Source organism: Cyanistes caeruleus, chromosome 5 (genome assembly GCF_971803275.1).
Source record: "Cyanistes caeruleus chromosome 5, bCyaCae1.hap1.1, whole genome shotgun sequence".
Lineage (NCBI taxonomy): Eukaryota > Metazoa > Chordata > Aves > Passeriformes > Paridae > Cyanistes > Cyanistes caeruleus.
The window spans coordinates 40901143-40922993 of NC_141705.1; the positions used below are offsets into that span (position 1 = coordinate 40901143).

The 21851-nt window shown below is 36.8% G+C and overlaps 1 protein-coding gene across 17 annotated transcripts in view; it reads right to left on the bottom strand.

Annotated features, from left to right (window-relative positions):
* TMEM144 (transmembrane protein 144) overlaps window positions 1-21851 on the bottom strand; it is a 54751-nt gene that overhangs the window by 30030 nt on the left and 2870 nt on the right. For 7 of the 17 annotated variants that reach the window (XM_023924881.2, XM_086891081.1, XM_086891083.1 and 4 more), the window contains 11 exons: window positions 21161-21353; window positions 19889-20011; window positions 19436-19535; window positions 18761-18841; window positions 16675-16756; window positions 15886-15959; window positions 14892-15010; window positions 13485-13604; window positions 12914-13011; window positions 10982-11035; window positions 9641-10127 (listed from right to left, as the gene is read on the bottom strand). In XM_023924881.2, the coding sequence (XP_023780649.1) occupies window positions 10044-10127; window positions 10982-11035; window positions 12914-13011; window positions 13485-13604; window positions 14892-15010; window positions 15886-15959; window positions 16675-16756; window positions 18761-18841; window positions 19436-19535; window positions 19889-20011; window positions 21161-21299 (1074 nt within the window). In that variant the 5' untranslated portion in view covers window positions 21300-21353 and the 3' untranslated portion in view covers window positions 9641-10043. Of the gene's footprint in view, window positions 1-300; window positions 672-5927; window positions 10128-10981; window positions 11036-12913; window positions 13012-13484; window positions 13605-14891; window positions 15011-15885; window positions 15960-16674; window positions 16757-18760; window positions 18842-19435; window positions 19536-19888; window positions 20012-21160; window positions 21354-21851 lie in introns of those variants that run through there. The other 10 variants (XM_086891087.1, XM_086891085.1, XM_086891086.1 and 7 more) reach the window with 4 other exon arrangements.

The window sequence follows — 21851 nt, forward strand, 5'->3', positions numbered from 1 at the left end:
AGTTTAAAAAAGCAATGATGATAACAGTATTGCTATGTAATCAGTGGGTTTTTTTCTATCCATGTTTAAAAGGGAAAAAATGGTTTATTCTGATACCTGCTGCAATATGATAAAAAAAAAATCTTTTTAATATTTCTCAGAATATGTGATCCTAGGAATAACTCAGATTTTCTTTCTTCAATACAAGCCATTGCTGCACAAGGGTGTGGTTACAGAGAGAGACACATCAGTCACCCCTTCTGCCCTGCAGCTGCACATGTTTACAGACACCAGTATGGCCAAAATAAGAACAAATCATCCTGACTACTAAGAGACTTTTTTTTATCATTTCCTCACCAAAGCACATTGTTACTCCTTAAAATTACCTTTCCCTCGCTTCTTGTCAGTGAAGATGCTTCTGAGAATATCCTTTCTTAAGAAATTGTTTTTCTTCCCCTTGCACTTCAATCCACAATGCAGGAACAGGTTGGGCATGCATATTTTGTCCACCTGACTCACTCTCCCGTCAAGACTGGCACATCATAGCTACTCTTATTAGAGGCTCTGTGGGCACACCATTGGACAGCTGCAATTCCACCCACTGCTGAGCTCGTTACACCGCTCACTCAGATCCTCTTGTGAAACTTCTCCAGCTGAAGGACATGCTCTCAAACCTCATTTCAAAGTGGATTCTGAAAAATAAGATAATCCCTCCAAAATGGCATCAATACCATTGGTATACAGATGCATACTTCCTGTTTCCAGATACTGGCTCTGGGCCTAGACTTAAAGATACGAAAACCAGATTTTACATCACAACACCAGCAGAAGTATTTTCTTCCCTGAGGCTATTTTTTAAAAAATGATAATGTTAGGGGAACTAAATGAGACACTGCCTTATCAGTAAAATGATAGCAGGATGCTCAGCTCAATACAATTTGTTAGGAACTATACTTTAAACTGAAAGATTATTTTCCTGGTAAAGTAGTAGAGCATTTATCTCCCTTATGGAACTGACAGAAATATGACCTAACTAGGGACTCATGTTTTTAGTTGCATACAAAGAAACATTTTCTAAATGAATTTGCTTCTAACAGTCATTCAAGTAGTCATAAGGGGACTAAACCATTATTTTTCTTTTCTACTATGCTCTTTCTCTAATATGTTCAAACATTATTAGCCAGCTTTAGTGCCTACAGATTTCCAAATGCAGACACAATGGAAACTTTTGCCAAGTCATGTTTATTTTGAGAAAAATCACACAGAGAAATAATGGAATTATTACTTGAGGAACTAGGAAAATAAGTTATGCTGCTGACATAATGCAATAGTTGGGGAGAAATACTGAAAGCATTCTCAGATAAAAATGAACGACTGCTCCTTTCAGCCTCTGGTACTACACTGTGTAAGGCGGGAAGGGACAGATTCCAAGTTGTTATCTGAACAAAGTTATGCTAAAACATGCCACAGTCCCTAAATTAGAAGTATAATTGGCTCAATATGCCAAAGTGAGTTGCTGAAAGTCCCCTTAACTCACATAATCAGAAACTGTTATTGTAACTTCATTGCTTCTTAATTTTATTACTGCACTGGAAAGACAATCTTCTTTTTGGTTTGATCCGTCATCTGTACTTCTGGAATTTCTGTCTGTCTGCCACATCTTAACTGAAAGCTCATAGTCCTTCTAGTGGAAGTCCTACATAAATGTTCTGCTTCTATTTCTCATCACATGAATTTCTACTAGCTTGTTCCTTCTGCTTTCCTAAATCATCTCTCCTTAACATTTTCCATTTTACTATCTTTGGGAGTTCTGCCTTTTAACTTCCTCTTCCTTGTGTTTGTTGTCACAATGAATACAACCCATGGTGACATATCTGGAGAGAACTTGAAGGAAAAACACAATCTCCCCTAATCAAAAGTAGTCCCCACCTGTAGTGAGATCACATCATTCCATGGAGAAATTGCTGTGCAGCAGGACAGCAAGGACAGCAGATACAAAGCAAACAAACAGTGTAACCTTTCATAGGCCCAGTACAGTCTGAATGATACTCATCTGTTGGAAACAGCGTCTGCTTTGTGCAAAGTTCTGTGTTAGAAGGAGTATTTCAGTGTTTTTACTACAGTTTTGACTTGTAGTTTAAAGCTCTTGGTCAGTGTAAACAGATTTTAAATTATAAAAGTTTAGGTTCTAGTTTAAGCACTGGAGGTCAGTATTACCCATGACATTTGCACTGTTAGGAAATATCCTAATAATGAGAGTTATTGAAAAATTACACTGAAAAGGTGCTTATGTGTTTAGCCTGGCCATGGAATTTATATGATCATCTTCATGGAATTAATATCATATGCTCTCTATACACAGTAGAACAGCTGAAGTCTGCAAATACTTGTTTTTGAATGGTTATGTCTGGAACTAAAGTTTCTGTCATGAAATAGCTCTTTCTGGAAATCAGGTGGCTTAAAGGCTGGAGCCAGAGGTCCCACTAATATCAGCTGTAGTGACTGATAGTCAGAAATGGCCTTATCTTTCACTAATTGCCTCAGAACCCATTTATAATACTAATGGGTACTAAATCTGAGAATGTTTCAAAACACTGGTTATGCTTTCTTTGAAAAAGTTAGTCCTTTGTCTTTCAAATCTCATTTCTAATAACTTTCTTGAGTGTTCAGTTTTTCTTGCATTACCCATAGTGACTAATCAATCCCTATTAACATGTTTCTTCTTATTAGCATATGGACATGTTGTTATGACATTTTGGTTCTATAATTCAGGCTGGGTCATGCGCTACTTCAAGTAGGAATTATTCTGCAAAAGGGAAGATTGTATTGTTTCTGCATGACTTTTAAAAATCCATTAAACATGCATTTCAATGATCAGCGAGTTGAAACTATACACTGGCATAGTGATATTTCCCCACTTAGTGTTTAATAATTTCAAACATGCTAGCTGCTGTTAATCACTGAATTGACATTTTCAGGTAGCTACCTGCAAAAACTCCCAGATCTTTTTTTAACTGAAAGGACCTAATTTAGAGTGTATCTCTACATGTCTACACACATATATTGATATTTAAACCTTTAGGTATTTGCAGATACACATAACTTGGTTGCTTCAATCTGTGATATTCCTTGCTATGTTTTGATGGTAGCCCTAAAATTTCATATATTGATATAATTGATATATAATCTGATATATTGATATAATTTTCCATCAGAAAGTTGCCATTAATCTAAAAGCCAATGCTTCTAGCAACAGGTACATAGACATAACAAACTAATGTAAGAGGGGAACAGTTTTGCTGAAGTGCTTTATTCTTTTAAATTTTCAGAAGCAATTCCATGGCATGGCAGCTCTTTGTGCCTTCCAGTCACACAGAAATCAATTTGCTGGAGCCTAACTGTGCTCCTTTCGATCTTCCTCATGAAAAAAATGCAAGAGGTCTCCAAATCCTGGTCAGGGCTTTTTTCATGGAGGCCCAGTAAACAAGATACTTTCTTGTGTCAAAAGTTGCAGTTATCACAATGACACTTTGTGAAGACTTAAAACTGAGACTATGAAACTTTACGCACCTCATCCTTAAACAGCCCCAGCCATAAACAGCAGACAGTATTTTATATGCAACGTGTAAGGCATAGCTGATAAAAAACAAATCATATGCAAAACTGTGTTTACAGCAGCCAGGATTCTGAATATCTAGTAAAATCAAGATGTTATCTATAAAGGTATGGAAATTATACTAAATACGACAAGCAGCAAATAAATTTGCAAGCCTAGCAGGGCACAGTAAATTTACAGATGTTTGCAAAGTGCTTAGCTTCAGGTAAAAAAGAAAAAAATTAAGCTAAATCTTCTCACCAAAGTAAAACAAAGAGGAAAATAAAGTTTTAGGAAAGAACAATTCTGTTCCAACTATCAGATAAAAAGTAGCAGGGACATAATATGCTAGGTTAAAGTGCTATTCCCCACCCCCCAGAATTTCCTCAGGTGACCTCTTCACAGTGAAGAAAGTTAATGTAGCTGATTTTTTGCCTATAAGCTCACAATCCTATTATCCATTGGTTTCATTGCAAGGTGTCTGTTAGTAGCAAACAGCTGGGTACTGGGATAATCTTTAATCAACTTGACCCACATAATGAGAACAATGAGTGAAATCCAGATTCAATAGCAGAAGTTTATTAATTGGATCAGTCTAACTGGATTACCACTATTTCCTGCAAAAAAAGGAAATGCCAGGGATGTGACAATTACCAAATAAAAGCATGAAAAGGTGTGATCTGCTAAAGAACAGCGTGGTATGATATCACCAGTCCAATAGAGGAATACACTTACATAGTTCAGGTTATCCTTTTTGTGAAATTCTCTGTTGCTTTATTGAATCAACTGTTGCCCACTAAGTTAAGAAAAAGAATACATCTGGCTCTTAACTACAATCAGTGTAATCAATGAAGAAGAAAAAAAGACAAGCATTTTACTTCAACGTTTGCAAAACTGGAAACTGCAAAACTGCAAAACTGGAGTACAAGCAGAAACTTTGTGGTGATTAGCCTCTCAAAAGTCCAGAAAATACAATGTACGTTGCAAGTCACAAGTTGCAAGTGCTTAATTTATTTGTAATAAATATCTCGTTGTTTACATTACCAACATCACATAATGTGTTATGCTGCCAACTTCTAGACACATCCAAACAAGGCCATTTTTTAATCACATAAAGCTTTAGTTAGATAGAAATGCTATTTAGATTTATGGGCTGAATTTCAACTACTTCACTCAAAAATGCTAGACACAAACATCTGAAACAGAAATTGATGATGAGGTCATGCATGCTCACTGCAAGTACATCTGGAAGTAAGACAAGCCAACAGTCTAAACCATTTCCTTTGAACTTGACAAGCATGGTATGCTTCAAGGAATACAAGCTATGATATGCTTTTATACAAGTTCCAACCTTTGAATTGTGCACAAAATCAACTGGAAAATATGTGCAGAGTCAGAGCATTACCTGATGTGAAACACTGCTATCCAGTTAAGGACCAGATCAGCCCTTCTCCTAAGATGGATCTGCAAAGAGCCTTTGTACTCCCGGGGATCTTCGTTGGCTGGGATCAAAGCTCAGTTGTACAAATAGAGGTGCGGAGGAGTCACCATTGCAACTCCTGAACAGCTGCTCCTCTCCCGAGCCTCTATCCACAAATAGCAACATTATTATTCTGATTCCTGAATGGTGTCAATGAACAACATCCTTTGAGGTTTGCCTACAGGCTCAGTGAGACTAGCTGAGTGCTGTGACAGCTTCCCTCACTGCAGCAAACCAAGGGGCACAGAAAAATTGCTGCCACCAGTTCTCTCATTTTATTAAGTAGTGAGGTGAAAAGCCTCTCCCTCTCCACCTCTTCCCAGTCCTGGGAGCTGTTTGTTTTTCAGTTCTGCAGGAAATGTTTTTATAAGACCTGTAGCACGAAAAATGCCAGGATGTGGGACATAACTTATGTACCTCTAGGTATGGTTATGTTGGGACCAGTGAATTGGTTCCTACATGAATACCAAAACCTGAGGTCATGCCAAGTTACCTGCACAAGGACTGCCTGAATCACTGACAGCAGCAGAACTAAAGCAGGTCCTGTTTCCTTTATTTCCTCTCTCAGGTTAGACTCACACACAGGCCATTTGGTGCACAAAGAGACACATGAACCGTTCAGTATTTCCACTAAAAATTAAATATATTTTTGATTTTTAAAAATGTTTTATGATAAGCATGAAGAATGTAAGAATCACCACTTCAGCAATTAAAATGAAGCGCTCCATAGTCAGTCATTATCTATCAGCATTACATATAGCTAAAGGAAAGTGGAATGCATTAGTCATTCAGTAATTATGGAATAGGGCATTAAACATCAGTTTTCTGTTTGAAAACAAGGTCAAAATGAAAAGAAAACAGACAAAAATTGTAAGCGCGCATCATCTTAATTTACATTTTATTTTCAGGCCAGATGCAAGAAAGCTCAACAATCAGGTCAGGCAGTTGAAATAGTATTTACTCTACCCTGAAAATCAGTTGGAAAGGAAAATTATTATATAAATAAAATTTATATAGGAATAAAAATAGTTTTCACTGTTTACATTTAAAGACAGGAACAACTGTATTTAAATTATTTTTCCAGGTACAATCATTTATACTAAGAATATGAAGGAAGAAAATTCTGGAAGGGCAGTGAGCCTCAAAGTATTGATAATAAACTTAGGGAAAGAAATAAACAGGTAAGAGAAATCTAAAAAACAGATGACACTGAGTTCCCCAGTTCACAAGACTGCACAAAAATCCTAAGAAACTCCCAGTTTACCTGTATTTTAAAGGTTACTTTGCCTCTAAGTATTACCAGAAAAATTCTTTAAGCAAACTCAAGTATATTCTTAAAAGTTGTTAAACAGGCATAAACAATTATTTGAAAGTTTAATTTTCTCCAAGAGATGTGATTCTTCTATTTATACAAAAACATGTTGGTACAAACAGAACCATGACAATTTGTATTAGCTGTAGAATTTTCTCTTACTAAACTCTGTTATTGCCAGACTGTTTTGTACAACTAGATGTATAAACACGCTGTTAATCCAGCATCCTCACATGAAAGAAGTAACAGTGTTATTTCTAACTGGAAACATCAAGACCAAGAAAATCTCAGAAATGAATGGAATATTTATACAACATATTCCAAGTGAACATCACAAAAACTGTTTTGGAAAACTACATGAGATTTTTCACAGAAAAGTGCTGGAAGAGTTGGGATTTTTTTCTTGCAGTCAACAAGTCAAATACAATAGAATAGCTTCTAAAAAAATTTTAATCAAGGTCATACTTGAGATGTCACAAGCAAGAATTCTAATTAACACCCTAGCAGTCAGCAATTAAGTCTGCACATCTGATAGATTTACAACATAGACTGGAGAACTGCATCAGACTACAAACATTTATTTACATGGCAGCTGCTATGGACAGGAGCTCAGGTTTTTGTTATTTTTTTCAGAAAGCCAGTGATCTTGTACAAAAATGAGGAAATGCAAAGGTGCTCCTGCCCTGGAAGATTTAACTGTTTCCTGTAATCATATCCAGTAGATGGATGCTGTTCCCATATTAGAAGTTAACAGCATCCCTCAAGAGAGACAGCAGAGGCTGTAAGATCATTTATCCCAGAGAATGTGTGGAGGATGGGGGAAAGGGAGAGCAGAAAGGGTGGAAGTTCTATAGTTCTGCCTCTCATGGTCATGGAAATCATGGCAGCCACAGGAACACCTGCCTTCTCCATAGCTGAGCTGAGTTCATGTTTATTTGTGGAGAACAAAACCCCTTTGGTTACTGGTTTGGTTGGGATTTTTTTTCCTGTGGTAAATCTAATATCCTAAGCCTTTAAAATCATGGCTGTTAAAGAGATGACATACAGAACGTGAGGTGTATCACACCTCCCATATGCTAGTTCAGCATGGAATATTGCACCCAAGTTTATTTTCTTAATCTAAAAGTGATATTTCTTTACCTAAAGTGATCATAACTCTAGACACCATGAAGCCCCTGAGTTTCAAAACTCTGATAGCATGCCTGCATCCATGCTGCTCCTGAGATGGACCCAGCCCAGTGTGGCTGGAAAACCAGCACTGGCCATTCTCCATGCAGGGACACTGGCACTCCTGAAGCAGGAGGGACGTTCCTTGCAGAGTTCACAGCTCACTGAGAGTGCAGCTTCCTGCTGGCCAGGGGAGGGGCTGGGGGGGCAACAGGGGCTGTGCAGGGCAGGGACCTGCCCCTCTGCCCCTGTCACCTGCTTGCCCAAGGCAAGTTGTCCTGCTGCTGCCTCTGCACCTCCTAGGGAGCGGGACCGAGGCATTACTAATTTACTGTACATAAACTAGTGAAGAGTACAGACCTCACCGCCTTATCAAAGCATATCTGTAAATCTGAGGAGCCTGAGGATATTGTATTTTGGTTTTGCCAACTCTTTGTCTATCAGCAACTCTCTGAAATGGACTATATTCCTGGAATATTTAAGAAGAGAATCCTTAAGACTGTGATCTTTAAGAAACTAAACAGAATAAAGGAAATTAATAAATGTTCCATTTAATTCCAAGTTATTTCAAAAACATTTTTGATTTTTTTTTTTTTACCTGAATGTATTACTTTTCCTTGTCTGAGTCAATAGAATAATGGCTAGGTAAGTAATAGTCAAGCATCTGTCAAGGAGAAATTGTGCTTGACCTGGGTCAAAAAAAAATGACCAGTCTTCTGTTCAATGTCAGGTATTAGGGTAGAACACACCATGTACCTTGACTTGAACAGTTCTATCAGACGTAATGTAAAAGCCTCACGAATGCAGTCTAAACAAAAAGCAGTGCAAGACATAGGAAAATTGTACTCAAAGGTTAATCAATTGTTCCCTGAAAAGTAAAATGATAGATAGATACCAAAAGGTAAGTAAAGGTCAGTATCATGCAGCATTTTCATTAATTATTTATAGAAATTAGAAAGTACACTTATTAAATCTGCACATGACATTTGGCTGAAAAATGCTGCCGCCTTGTTGAAGGACAAGGCTAACATAAAGACTAAAATTAGAGAAATGCCTTCGAGGGGAAAAAGCCTGTCATACACCAGGTTTTGACACCCAGGTAGGAATAAACAACACAAGATGGGAAAAAGCAGGTTGAGTAGCAGTTCTAAGATCAAATCTGGTGCAGGACAGACAAAGGTGGAAGGGAGAAAGGAGAAATTATGATTGCAGTCTGAACACGTTTAACAATATCAAGCCACGATGGCAAAAAGCTGTGATGTGTAACTATCAACAGAGCTTGCAAACTGGATGGGGAAAACCACCCATAATCTTACTGCTGCTCTTGGTTTTTGAGACTGTAGCCTGACTGCCATGTTTTGGTATTCTGCACAGACCTAGTCCACTTAGTGAGATACCAGCATGAAAAAGGCTTCAATGAAACCTCATTGCAGCCTTCCAGAAGCTTAAGGTGGTATATAAAAAGGAGGGAGAGAGACTTTTTGTACAGGCAGACAGTGACAGAGCAAGTGGCAATGGTTTTATACTGAAAAAGGTTGGGTTTAGATTAGATGTTAGCATGAAATTCTTTACTCAGATGATGGTGAAAGACTGGAATAGGCTGTCCAGAGAAGCAGCTGCTGCATCATCTCTGCAAATGTTCAAGGTCTGGTTGAATGGGGCTCTCAGCAACCTGGTCCAGTGAATTTCATCCCTGTCCTTGGCAGAGGGGCTGGACCTAGATGATCTTTAAGGTCCCTTCCAGCCCAACTATTCTATTACTAGGAAAGACAAACAGAAATTACAAGGGAAGACTGAAGGAGCTGGGGTTGTCTAATGTACTGAAGAAAAGACTAAGGGAAGATTCAGACAACATGCTTTGCATACATTAGCTGCCAGAAGTAAGAAAATAAACAGTCCCTGTTAGTGGTGGTTATGGAAAACGTTGTGAAACAAAAGTAATTTATTTTCCACCCTTTTTACTCTATTCCCTTCACAAGTCCGAAGTGACTGGAAGATAACATTTATATGTAAAATAATGATTTTCAAGAATAATGCTTCTAAATAAAAGAAAAGCTTTGTTTTCTTCATGTGTATCAGTTTCATAAGGAATATTTCAAGACATATATTTAAGTCAGTAAGAAAATATTTTAATAAACAAATCAGCTTGCAAATGCATACAGTATTATAGACTAAAACCAAAATCACTACCCACCATTGCAATAGTAAACTGCAATTTATGATAACATGAAGTTTAGCACCTGAATGAAAAAAACTAATCATTAGTAACAATAAAATGATTTAGCTTTGATTAATAAAGTCCTTTGATTTTCTTACTATTCCAAGAAAAACAGACACAAATATTTCCAGATTTTCTTTCATGCCAAATGTTCTCATTTTACACTTGGCTGAAGCAAGTTAGGGTAAATGTTGGACACACATTTTGAAAATGATTATGTATTGTGATCTACCAACACTGTCTTTCTACTTGAGTTAAACGTTAGCACCATCTACTGGTCCAGAAGGACCTTTCAAACTTTAGAAAAAGCTGTGGAAAGTGATCCAGCCAAAATGATGCAAAACGATACTGACAGTAACATGTAGTTTTTCAATCCCTGTATAGGCAAAAGAAGAGAAAAAGGAAAATATCATCTTGTCATTACTGGTACCACTTGAAAAAAAAGTAGAAAAAAGTACAAAGTTTCATTTAGGCAGAGATTATATGAAAAGAATGAAAGGCTTAGAGAGTTACAAAGGTTTGGATAGTGAAACTTATGATCTTCTACTGTGGTGCAACACTAATCTGCAGTGGGAGACAAAGAACTTCTAGCTCTAGACTGAGTGATGCCTAATGAATAGTTACCAAAAATACTGGGAAAGATCATCTTCAATATCAAGTTAGGGACCTATGGATCCTGGATAGATTGACAAAAAGAATCTGGTATCACGCTGCTAGCATTCAGTGCTTCAAATTCCACTAGAAAATTACTTCTGCCCTGCATGTTAAAATCCAGTAAGTTAGCTTGTTGTAGACCACCACTGCTGTATCAATTTAAGATCTTTACATTATACTGTAATTACAAAGGTCAATTAACCTGTTGCATTTTTACATCCTTTGTTGAACCTGACCCTAAAATGTAATCTACTTGCTGGTATGTTATTGGGACAACTGCTCATTCCCCTGCCCCACAAGCAGTGCCTGGCATCCAGCCTCCTGGCTCTGCTACAGTCTTCATTTACATCCACTGCTCGTCATACAGTTATGGAACTAAAATCTTCATTCCTGTAAAAATTGTTCACAGTTCTTCAGGTTTCTTTGAAAACTTAATATTGCATGATATCACTTTCAGTTTCATAATGCAATACTTGCAAGGAGGAGAAATCTGAGATACAGCTGTATACCATGTCATGCTGTTTCTAGAGCTAGAGGCAAGCAAGAGATATTAGGCAAGAGACCTAATTACATTACCTTGATTTCCTTAAATACAAGGACTCCCCACATTGCAGCAACAAGGCCAGGACCCTAAAGAACAAGGTTAATTTATACGTTACAGCATTTCATTAAAATTTACTCCTTCTCATTACTACTCTCAGGATGGTTGAATTTTGTCTAGATAACATGTTTAGGTCTTTCCATTCTGTATAGATAAAGCACTCATGACAAAAGCATAAACATCACTGAAATATCTACTAAGTAAGATATAATAAAAACTTCAGGTAGGGTTAAAGAGTCAAGAAACTGCTGTTTTTTTTTGCAGTAGGCATAATTTCTTTCTAATTTACACTATGGAGTCTGCTCCAGATGTTACATGCTCTTTCAGTAGACTCCAAATAACATGCCTCACTTTAGTCCAAATTAGAGTTCTCAATGTTTCCTAACATTTCCTTTATTAGCATGACTAACTATTGGACAAAGTTTGATTTTATCGCTCAATATGATTATCAAGAGATTGAAACATAGATGTATTTCCTGTATAGCTGGCATCTGGACAAAGCACAAAGCCAGCCAGGCACACAGCTCAGGGAAACTCCTGATTTTCCATGATGTTGTTGTAGAGGAAGGGAGCAATGATCTGAATTTTCATCTCTGATGAGAAAATATCTGAATATAAAGCAAAAACTGGCTCTGTTAATGCTTCCCATTAGAGCTGTTCTGAGAAACACTTGACAGATGTTCGGCCAGTGACCTTCCTCTCTTCATCCTCAATGCAGCTGATGGGACACAGATACAGACAGCAAACAGTGTCTCATGCTGAATGTATGTGTGGGTGCTGTTTCCTAGTGACACTGCCAACTATTATTTGAGGGGTTATTTCACTTTCTAGATAATGTGTACTGTGAGAGGAATGCACTTTAAAAAATGGAACAAAGTGTTAAAGGGATGTGATGCATACCACTCCAAAAATTTTCCCCAGCATGAAATAAAGCAGCAGTTCTGAAGCTGTGGTCCAGATAGGCAGTTTCTCATCAGTGTTGTCCCTACATTTTTCATTTTGTGATTTTACATCCTTGCCCTTTAGGCATACTGATAACTAAATTACAAAAGCTGCTTTCCATTAATCCTTCAATTTCTAATTAGAATGATCCCAAGTTGGTTTTTTTTTTTTTTTCATTGCATACTGCAGAGTATATTTTGACTTACTGCATCTTGAGGCAGAGCTTAATCTATTAAAGTTGTTTCATTAGTTTGCTTCCAAAATACAGCTGTTAAGCAAAACTTTGGTCTTAATAAATATTAACTCTCATTTGCCACCTTTGCGTAACCAACTAGTAGAGTGTCAAGAGAGTAAATGCAAAAAGAGTTTACTTTTACCTAGTAATTGGAATTTATGCTTTAAAGGTACATCATAAACTGGAATAAAACAGAGACATAACAGGCCAACCTATTTTCCACACATTTGCATAAGAACATTGTTTTCAGTAGTACATAATCTCTTCTGTTGGTTCAAGAACTGTAAAAAGAAAAAATGCTTGACTAAACCAAGCAAAATGACTACTAGGGGATAAATTCACAAATTCAAAAACATCTGGATGACAAAAATGCACTTCCTGGGATGAAAGCATATAATAATTCTTCTTTTGAATCTTTTAATTCAATTAAATAGTTAATATTGATATAATTCTGTTTACAAAGCTTTGGCTTTTGGATAACCTAAAGACTCCCATTCTCAAGTCTTCTGGTTTTTCTTATGCTTGACATTGACCAAGATGGTGCTTGTCACAATCATTCATACTCCTAAAAATCCAAAGACTAGTGCAGACAAGCAGAGGATGCACTGTATACTTTCGACTAAAAATGCTCTAGATCCTTCATAATTTCAACTCAATTCCAAAAACAGAAGGGTAAAAAACCCAATCACTTTTAATTCTAGTTAGAGATTTTATTTTTTTATATACTTACTGCAGTAATTATTGGAAAGCTGACGACAGCACTGAGATAGTGATTGGCCAGGAACCAGCAGCAATTGGCTATTGCCCAGAGCACACCAGAAACAAACCCTTGAAAAAATAAATCCTAATCAAAAACATGCATAGCAAGGTACAGGCAGCAGTTTTATACTTATAGCATAATAAAGCAATTGTATATATGTATTTTAGTATGTTAACTACTTTAACGAGCTGGCTCTGGCAAACCAAAGCAATGCTCAAAGGATAAAAATCAGCTACTCCAACTGAATTAAATTAATTAAAGCAAATTAATTAAAGTTCATTATTTTCTGGGCAATGTGCTCTCCACTCTGGCAATCAGTTTTTGAAAATCTGCAATGTCACTTTGTTCTAGTCTCAGATTAGAACAAAAGTTATCACCATCTCCTTAATTAATTAACCTAATAGAAGTGTTCTTTCAAAAGAGACAAGAAATCAAATGAAGATGCTGGAAAGGTGAACCACAATTCCAACTTGAACCAATCACTGCAAAATGGTCCAAAGAAGTAGCTGAAATGAATTGCTAATTTAAAAAACAGTCATACCTGGTAATATGGCCTGGGGATAAACATAAGGCTTATTTTTCCTGACTGCACAGTAGATCAAAAAGTAGATGGTACTTGTAAGAAATATTCCACTGAAGTGTGCAAAAACATAATCTAAATCTGAAAGAGATTTAGTTTGTAAAAAAACCAGTTATGAATTTTAACAAAATTATTTTCACTGATAACATTCATGCTGACAAAAATGCATAAAGGTGCAACTCCTAAGAATTCAAATTCAAATCTCATTGTGTAGAACACAGCTGCCAATCTAACTGAGGATGCATACAATCAGTGACACCTATTAAACATGAACTAGATGCTGTGCTTATTACAGGCTTATAAGCATTTCTATGAGCCATTATTTTCAGAACTCTATTACATATTCCTGAATTAATTTAATAAAACCTTGAGAAAATCTTCAGGTGAGGCTACAGAACTGGGGTGGGGATTTTACATAATTGTAGATGGTCAAGAGGTTGTAATTATATTCCTGTATTCCTGTATCCTTGTTTTGTTCTGTACATTTAAGGGCAAGACAACTGCACAGACCATGTAAGTTAAATATAGCTCAGTTTTGTCCTTTTTCAATCTTGAAGGATGAATCAGAATTTTGAACACTATAATTATGAACAATAACAAATCCATTATGGCTTTTGTACATGCTAACAGAGTATTTCCAACATGATAAAGCAGAAGCATGCAGCAAGGTGATCCTTGTCTCCTTGGAGTTGTAATTTCTCAACAGGAAAGGCAGCTATGGTAATGATAACATCTGTTCTGCCTGCCTGGGGAATACATAGTTGCAGTATTCAAGAGAAATTGTATATGACAATGGCAACATTATGTGTTCTCAGAGGTACTTTGCTCTTAAGGTGCTGCAGGCGTTACCCGATAGAGTAAAACCCAAATGTTATTTGGTTATAAATGTTTTTGGGGGAATGTTGTTTGAAAATGGCAATTAGGCTTATGTTAAACCATTTCAATTAAAAAAACCCATGGTTTTAATTACTTATGTTGTTACATATCTGTTCTCTTCATCAGTTATGATCAATCATAGCTCCCTTTATTGCTGTTGGCAACTGGCAAGCTTGTACCCTTGTTTAACTCATTCTCCACTCATACAAACTCTGTTATTTGAGAATGCTAGCACTTAATGCCTTCAGAAACATACCTGTGAGTTAAGCATGGTAGTCTTTGGGTTATTTTTCAGTGTTTTTCATGGTGTAACTTGCCTCCAAGAAAGAAGGAGTGCTAGGGCAATGATTATGGCAACATCTAAAGTAGTGCAGAACTGATAAATCATCATGGTGCATTTTCAGGCATATCAAGAATTTTATCCTATGCCTTCAAAAAAGCATGAGAACACTGAATGATGAAATGAAGTAGAAGTGATCTATTTGCCTTTACCAAACTGACTTGCTCCTGCGTATACAGTTTCATTTCTTCTTCCATGGTCCTTGATGTAAAGTACTGGTACAAAACTGGAACCATAGAGTATTCCAGCTACTACAGCCAGACTACAGCCTCTTTAAAAAGAACAAAAATTGGAGAAAACAGCCTTGCATGAGTTAAGGAAGTAGACCACACATGTAAGCCCAGCACTGTAGGTAAAAACTGTGCATCATATAAAAATTGCTAGCTATAAAAATAATATGTTTTAGCACATTTTTATTTTCTAGTAGAGAAATGGTTCACATAGTTTCCCTCTACTTTGTAGCCAAGCAACACAGACAATTCCTGCTTGCAAAAGCGAGCAATCTAGATTAATGACATGGGAAATTAAGTAACTAAGATTTCTTAAAAGCAGAGCTAGGGGACAGCAAACAAAAGTTCAATTAAAAATGCTCCCACCCCACCTTTGGGCTGCAATCTATATATTCTTTATAACTTCCCAGGATCATTGCCTCTTCAGTCCCCTTCTCCATCTCCAGATTGCTGTGCTCTTGGCAGTCTCCACTCCCCACACTAGCTTCTTGTTAGCTTGCTTCCACTTTGGAGCACTTTTAGTGTCTCCTTACCATACTGCCATGCCTTCTCCAGGTGTATTCACTTGGAAACCACACCTGGAAACATGTCATTAGCACAGTCTTCCTAACCCAGCTCTGTAATGACTGAGTTGATATTGTTACTTACTTTGCCCAATTATATTTTTCACAGTAGTACCTAATACTTAATAGGTAAGGTTAGGCACACTCAACAGTGCCAATGGAATCATCTAAATAGTTGTGCAACTATACTATACTATGCTATTGAACACTATACTAGTATGTAAAAACCTGTTATTTATTAGTGTGTGGCTTTGTTAGGAAACCACAGGACACAAATTCTTCTCTTACACTATGTTTAACTGCTTTCTCTGGCTACTTTCTATGCACCAGCAAAGGAACTGTTAGCGACTTACACGAGTCTCCTTTTTGCTGGAGAAAGTTTGTTCTCCCATGAGTCCTCAGTGGTCTCTTCAGAAACATTAATAGACTGAAAAAAACCATGAATTTTCAAGCAAATTTAGTTAAGTTTGATTCCTTAAAATGTGCAATTTCTTAAAGCATCTTCTGTGATTCAGTCTGGTAGACTGGAACCTCTAGTGAGCACTGAGCACAGCCTGAGAACACTCTCAGGGCTCTCTGTTCAGGTAGCCACTGAGCACTGACCTCTAAGATCAATGTAAGGTACATTGTACATTGTAAGGTACAATGGTAGGAGGAACCAATGGTTCTCCAGCTCTCCTTGCATACTTTGGGCTCCCTAAAGAGCAACAGCCAATCTGATACCCCCCACTGGCCTTCAGCCTGTGCCACAGCTGATGATGACAGTCAGCAACTCTTGAGAGTCTCCTGGCTCTGCAATGTGGCAAAAACCTGGCCTTTCACCTAAGCACCCTCAGAGCTTTACAGCTAACCTTTAACTGAAATTGCTTCCTCCCATATAAGAAAGTAATACACTCTTTTTATAGTCTCCATCATCATGAAGAAGGACTTTCTGAGCTGTCTAAAGATGACAAACAAGAAAGAACAATTGGAAATACCTCTTCTGTTGCCAAGATCCACAGATTAAGATACAATCAGTACATATTTATGTTGTTTTTTGCAGCCTACTATAAATCCTAGCAAATCTGACTAACAAATACATTTTTTGTTTTAAAATGGATATGTATTTTCACTACTTTAAATAACAACTGTAGAATACTTACACTTTCTCTCAGTAAAGGTGTACTTTCTAATGAAGCTGAAGAACTCTGGACTTCAGTTTTTATAAAAAGAAATATGACAGCACTCAGAAGAGAAAAATACACCAATAAATACCATGTCAGTTCATAATGACATAACATTTAGTGTCCAGAGACAAAAGTTTTATTTGGAGGCATATTCCTTTCTTTTCATTATTACCCTAGACTCACTGCAGTATAATTTTTAAGTATTAAACTTAAAAAATGCAATTGCTTTATAGCCATAACTTACTATGATTATATATTTATATATAAAAGATATAAATTTAATAATTTTAAGTTGTTAATTTAACTTAGCTAACAGCCTAAGTGCAAGTAAGTAAATAAATCGGTTTTTGTATCACTTTATAGATCTTTCTTATGTAACATTATTGAAACATCTTTTAACAATGTGTAGTTTCAGCCACATTAACAACAGATGCTTTAGCTAACAGTGCCCTTTTGTACTGAACCACACATAAATGGAACACATGCTTGAAAATTCTATATGGAACAGCTTAAACCTGCAAATAATTGCCTCTGTACTAACGGAAAAAAAGTTAAATTTTAGTCTTCCATAATATGTGAGGGATGGACTACTGCTGCTACAGGGCTTGTGAGCATGCAGGAGGAAAAGGGACATTGCTCAGTGGTGCTGAGCAATATCAGAGCATTAAGTGAATAAAATGAAGAAGAAAGGGTAATATTACTACTCTTAACTCTGCCTCCAGGAGATCAGATAAATACACAACAGAACTGGAAGGATCAGTTTTGTAGTTTTATGAAAAACATTATAACGACCTAGGAATTTCTTCTCCTAGCTGTAAACAGAACATTTCCATTTGAAAAAGGATTCATCTCTTACTGATGGAGAAACATAGGTATAAAAGGATGTTAGTTTCCTCCAGAGGAAGCATGCAGATTCCACACAAGAGGATAAAATGAAAAGCTTACTTATGAGCTCCACGGAGCAACATACACAGGCTTTGTGCAGTTTGCCAGGAAAACATTTGCTCAAAAAAACAATCTCTCTTCCTGTTGATCACTCCTCCATGGTATCTCAGAAACAGGAAGCAGGTGGTAAGCTGCATGAATTCATCAGGCAGGAATAGCAGTACTGCTACTATTTTCTCAGTGCCTCCCAAAATCATATGCCACATGTAACAGGAATGGGGGGTACAAAGCTAGAGAGTCTTGAGGAAGAAGAAAAGTGGAAGCAAAAATCATGAATCTAAGGCAGAAGCTCTCTCCTACCAATCAGAAATGGCTTCATTATCTTCTTGTTCCTAATACCCTCCTTTTCTAAAAGGCATTATGTTCATCTTCTGTCAGCATTGTTACAGTAAGTTTTTAGGATTTAGGGCCATCTTCTCAGACACCCAGATGAAAAGCAAGAACACTGCTACATAACAAAGATCCTTCCTCTGTGTTTGGACCAAAATGTATCCTCATTTTGGTCTCATACAAATAAGAAACAAGCAAAAAGAAAGAATAAAGTCCTTCCAAAGACTGTGAAGGAAGACTCTGTAGGGGAATTTGAAGTGTGACTTAAGACTTATATGACACGGAGCTATTGCAGACAAGAAAACATGCAAAGCCTCTGGCCTTTCATGGACCCCAAAAAGAATCAGGGAAGGGGTTCTGTGGCATATTCTGTAGTTATGAGATTAAGATTTGTACCCCTGACTGAGTGAAGTGAGATCAGAAATCTGAGGTTTTCTCAACAAGATTCTTCAAGTCAGTCTGTCCTCTGACAAGATTTGAGGAAAGGGGACCATTAGAATAACCTATCTAGGGAGGCAATCTGTGGATCTCTGCTTTGCCTTTAACATGCCTACCAGCAAAAAAATATACTTCTGTGTTTATGGATAACCATTTCACCCCTGTACTGGATATGTCTGTATCTACATGAACACTGACCAGCTAGGTATGGATAGCTCACGAATTTGGAAGTAAACTGATTTGCCAAAAAATCTTCAGTACATTCACTCTCTTGCTAAATCATCCTGGTGGTTGGTTATTAAATACCTATTTGATGTAACATAAGTTCATTACAAGTATCAGTTTTTACCTTATAAGTGAAAGTCCAGCTCCAATATAATTTAAGATTGGTCTTGACACTTCTTCCGGGTCAATTCCAAACCAACCAAACCTGGAACATTTAACCAGTTTCACTTAAATGCATTGACTTTATACAAGTAGCTAAATTATAACCTAACCTTTGAAATCTTGACTCATGTAAATAATTCTGCTTAAGTATATATTTTCAGTATTAGATCAGTGCTTTAGCTGGCTTGCAAAAAGCTATGTCTACTTTACAAGAACAACCTTTAATTTAATGTGTATTTTTAAAATATGTATATTTAAAAACTGAATTTAAATTATCAGACCAAATTGCAGAAGAAAAAAATACAAATACCTACTAGTTTTACATAAAGAAATACATTAATTATTGACTTAACAACATCACTGGGCATTCTTTGTTCTATTAAAACAGAGGAAATACAAAAAGCTGCAATAATTAACTTGAGTACTTTCCACTAAGAAGGAAGAAGTTTTAACACATAGGATAAATCCTCTTTAGTGATACTTGGCAGTGCTATGTTAATGGCTGGAGCTGATGATCCTAAAGGCCTTTTCCAGCCTGAATGACTCTATGATTCCACAGGTGAGTTTACACTGCAGTTATTAATGTAGAATTGGCAAAATTAATTATTAAATAACTTAAGATTTAAAGTCTACTTACCTTGAACTTGCCCAACCTGTCAGCAAATTAAAAGAAGCCCATATCAAAAGGCCAAGAGCTAAGCCAATAGTTTTAACAATAGGGACAACTGTAACATTGCCTGAAATACAAAAACCAAAACCAAAATAAGTTAGAAAATAGAATGTGACTTTGTATATGTTTCCTTTAGGTTCTGTGCCTGGTTGGAAGGCAAAGAAATTTAGGAAGCTACAAGGTGGTAAGAAACAGTGTTTTTAAAAAATAAATACACTGAACATAGACTTTTCCTCCCTATAGTTATAAACATTATTTTTGGTATGAATTTGCCTCTTATAAAATAAGCATAATAAAGGAGTATTTGCTATAAGGATACAGTTCCATTAACAGTGAAGCTTTAAATAACTGAATAAGTACTTAAAAACTACTATCTTATATATGGAAAAGTTTCAAGAATTGGAATCTCTTTATCCTTACCTGTAGCCCACACAAAACCTCCAACCATAGCCAAAGGCCAAAACCGGGGGCAATTCTGGATCAAATTGACTACCAAAGAAACTATCCATATGGAGGCACAGAGAATCCACTGGAAGAACATGCCTGTGGAAAAATCAAATGCACTCAATAGGGAGTTTGCAGAACACTGCATGTGTGAGTCTCTTTATAGAATATGTTTATCTTAGATACAGTAGTAGAGAAAAAAAATCACAAAGGTGGCCACTGCCTTTTTGGATGTCAAGGAACCTTGTTACAATTTATTAGAGGGATGTATTTTTTAGGTGGGTTATAATTTGGTCAGCTTCTTCCTAATCATGCATTCTTCTACAGAGCTGCAAAAGACACTTTTCTGGCCAAGGTTTATACAAGCCCTTACTCTTTAAATACGTGAAACTTTGATGAACTTCTGACAAAGATGATATTCAGTTGCTGCAAATTCCTCCCACCACTCCAGCGGCTGCTAACACTGACAGCAACGGGATAAAACATTTTCCAAGCTCATGCTTCTCCAGTAATCCCAGACACTGAGGATGGTCAGTGACAGATCTCTTCTACCTCTGTAGATTCTTGAAGGGTCAATAGTTAACTTTATGCCAGCTGTGCTAAGACTATCCCTTGAAAGCCTAAGCTTGTCTTGTTAGGGTCATACTTGGCACAAAGAGCAGAGGCTACATCCAGCCTGCAAGGTAGGTACTATATTGCAATCACATAATGGCAGATATATTCATCTACAGATCTGGTAATTGGTTATGCTTCACATAAACATGAAAATTTAACATAAACCTAGAAAAGTGACAATATTCCAAGTAGGAAATAGGAACGATTAATTCCTCTTACCAAGTCACCAAATAAAATTACTAAAATTTCAGCTTTTGTTTTTATGTTAGGTGCACAGTTGAAAAGCAATGCTGCAAAGTCCAACAACTTTTACCTTATTTATAAATAACACCATATGTATCTGAGAATCCCCACCAGGGCAGGACAAAGAACATTTCACTCTGCATTGTGAAATTCTTATGAAATGTACATCATCCCTGTCAAAGTGCACAACTTCTAAAAAGGCTCTTCTAAAGATATGCCATATGCTGAAGCAGTATTATTGGTTTCTACCATAACAACAGCAGACAAAATTAAACATAGTCTCTGGATTAAGCTCTGATGATGGCCTTGAAACTCTCATAATTTGCTGGTAAAATATTATTCCTTTTAGCAAAAATAGCAACCCAAAGAAAATAATATAATTAAGTTTACCATCACCAGTATCAAATTTCTTGACAGGCACAAAGTTTGTCCCAAATAGAAGGACAGCTACTGTGGAAGAGGTAAAACCAATAGCTAGATCTGTTCCATTGCTGATATTAGCAGCACCGTAAGCTTTCCCGATATTCATCTTTGTTCTGAAGGTGCTTCTTTTCGTGGAGCTGTTTTGCTGTCCTGACAGAATCTGGAATAAAAGAGTGGAATTAAGTATGTGGACAACTAATTGATACCAACCTAGTTTAGAAATCTGTAACTTAAAGGACCCTACTTATCAATCTCTCAAAGCTGAAATGAACTGCAAAGAGGTTAATGTAAAAAAGGTTTGTGTAGAACCCCATGAAACATGCCATAAAACATGAATAAAGTGACTAGAATAGATAAACAAAAATACCCCAGTATTGTATGTTTTATCTGAAGACACAAAAAGTGAACATAGAGGTGCACTCAAAGGTTATGAGAACCATTCCAGTGTAGTTTTCCCTTCCCCATTGTAGGTAGACTAGCTACTGTCTGGAGAGAAAAAAATCTGAAATAGGATGGTGGAAATTTTGCCCAGTCTTGTAAAAGGTGTTGTGACTGCACTCTCTGCACAAGAACTGAGCTGCTGAATATTCTTTCATCTTATTTTACCTAGTCTTGCCTTCTCCACAGTCCTTAGGACACTGAGAACTCTATCTGCTGA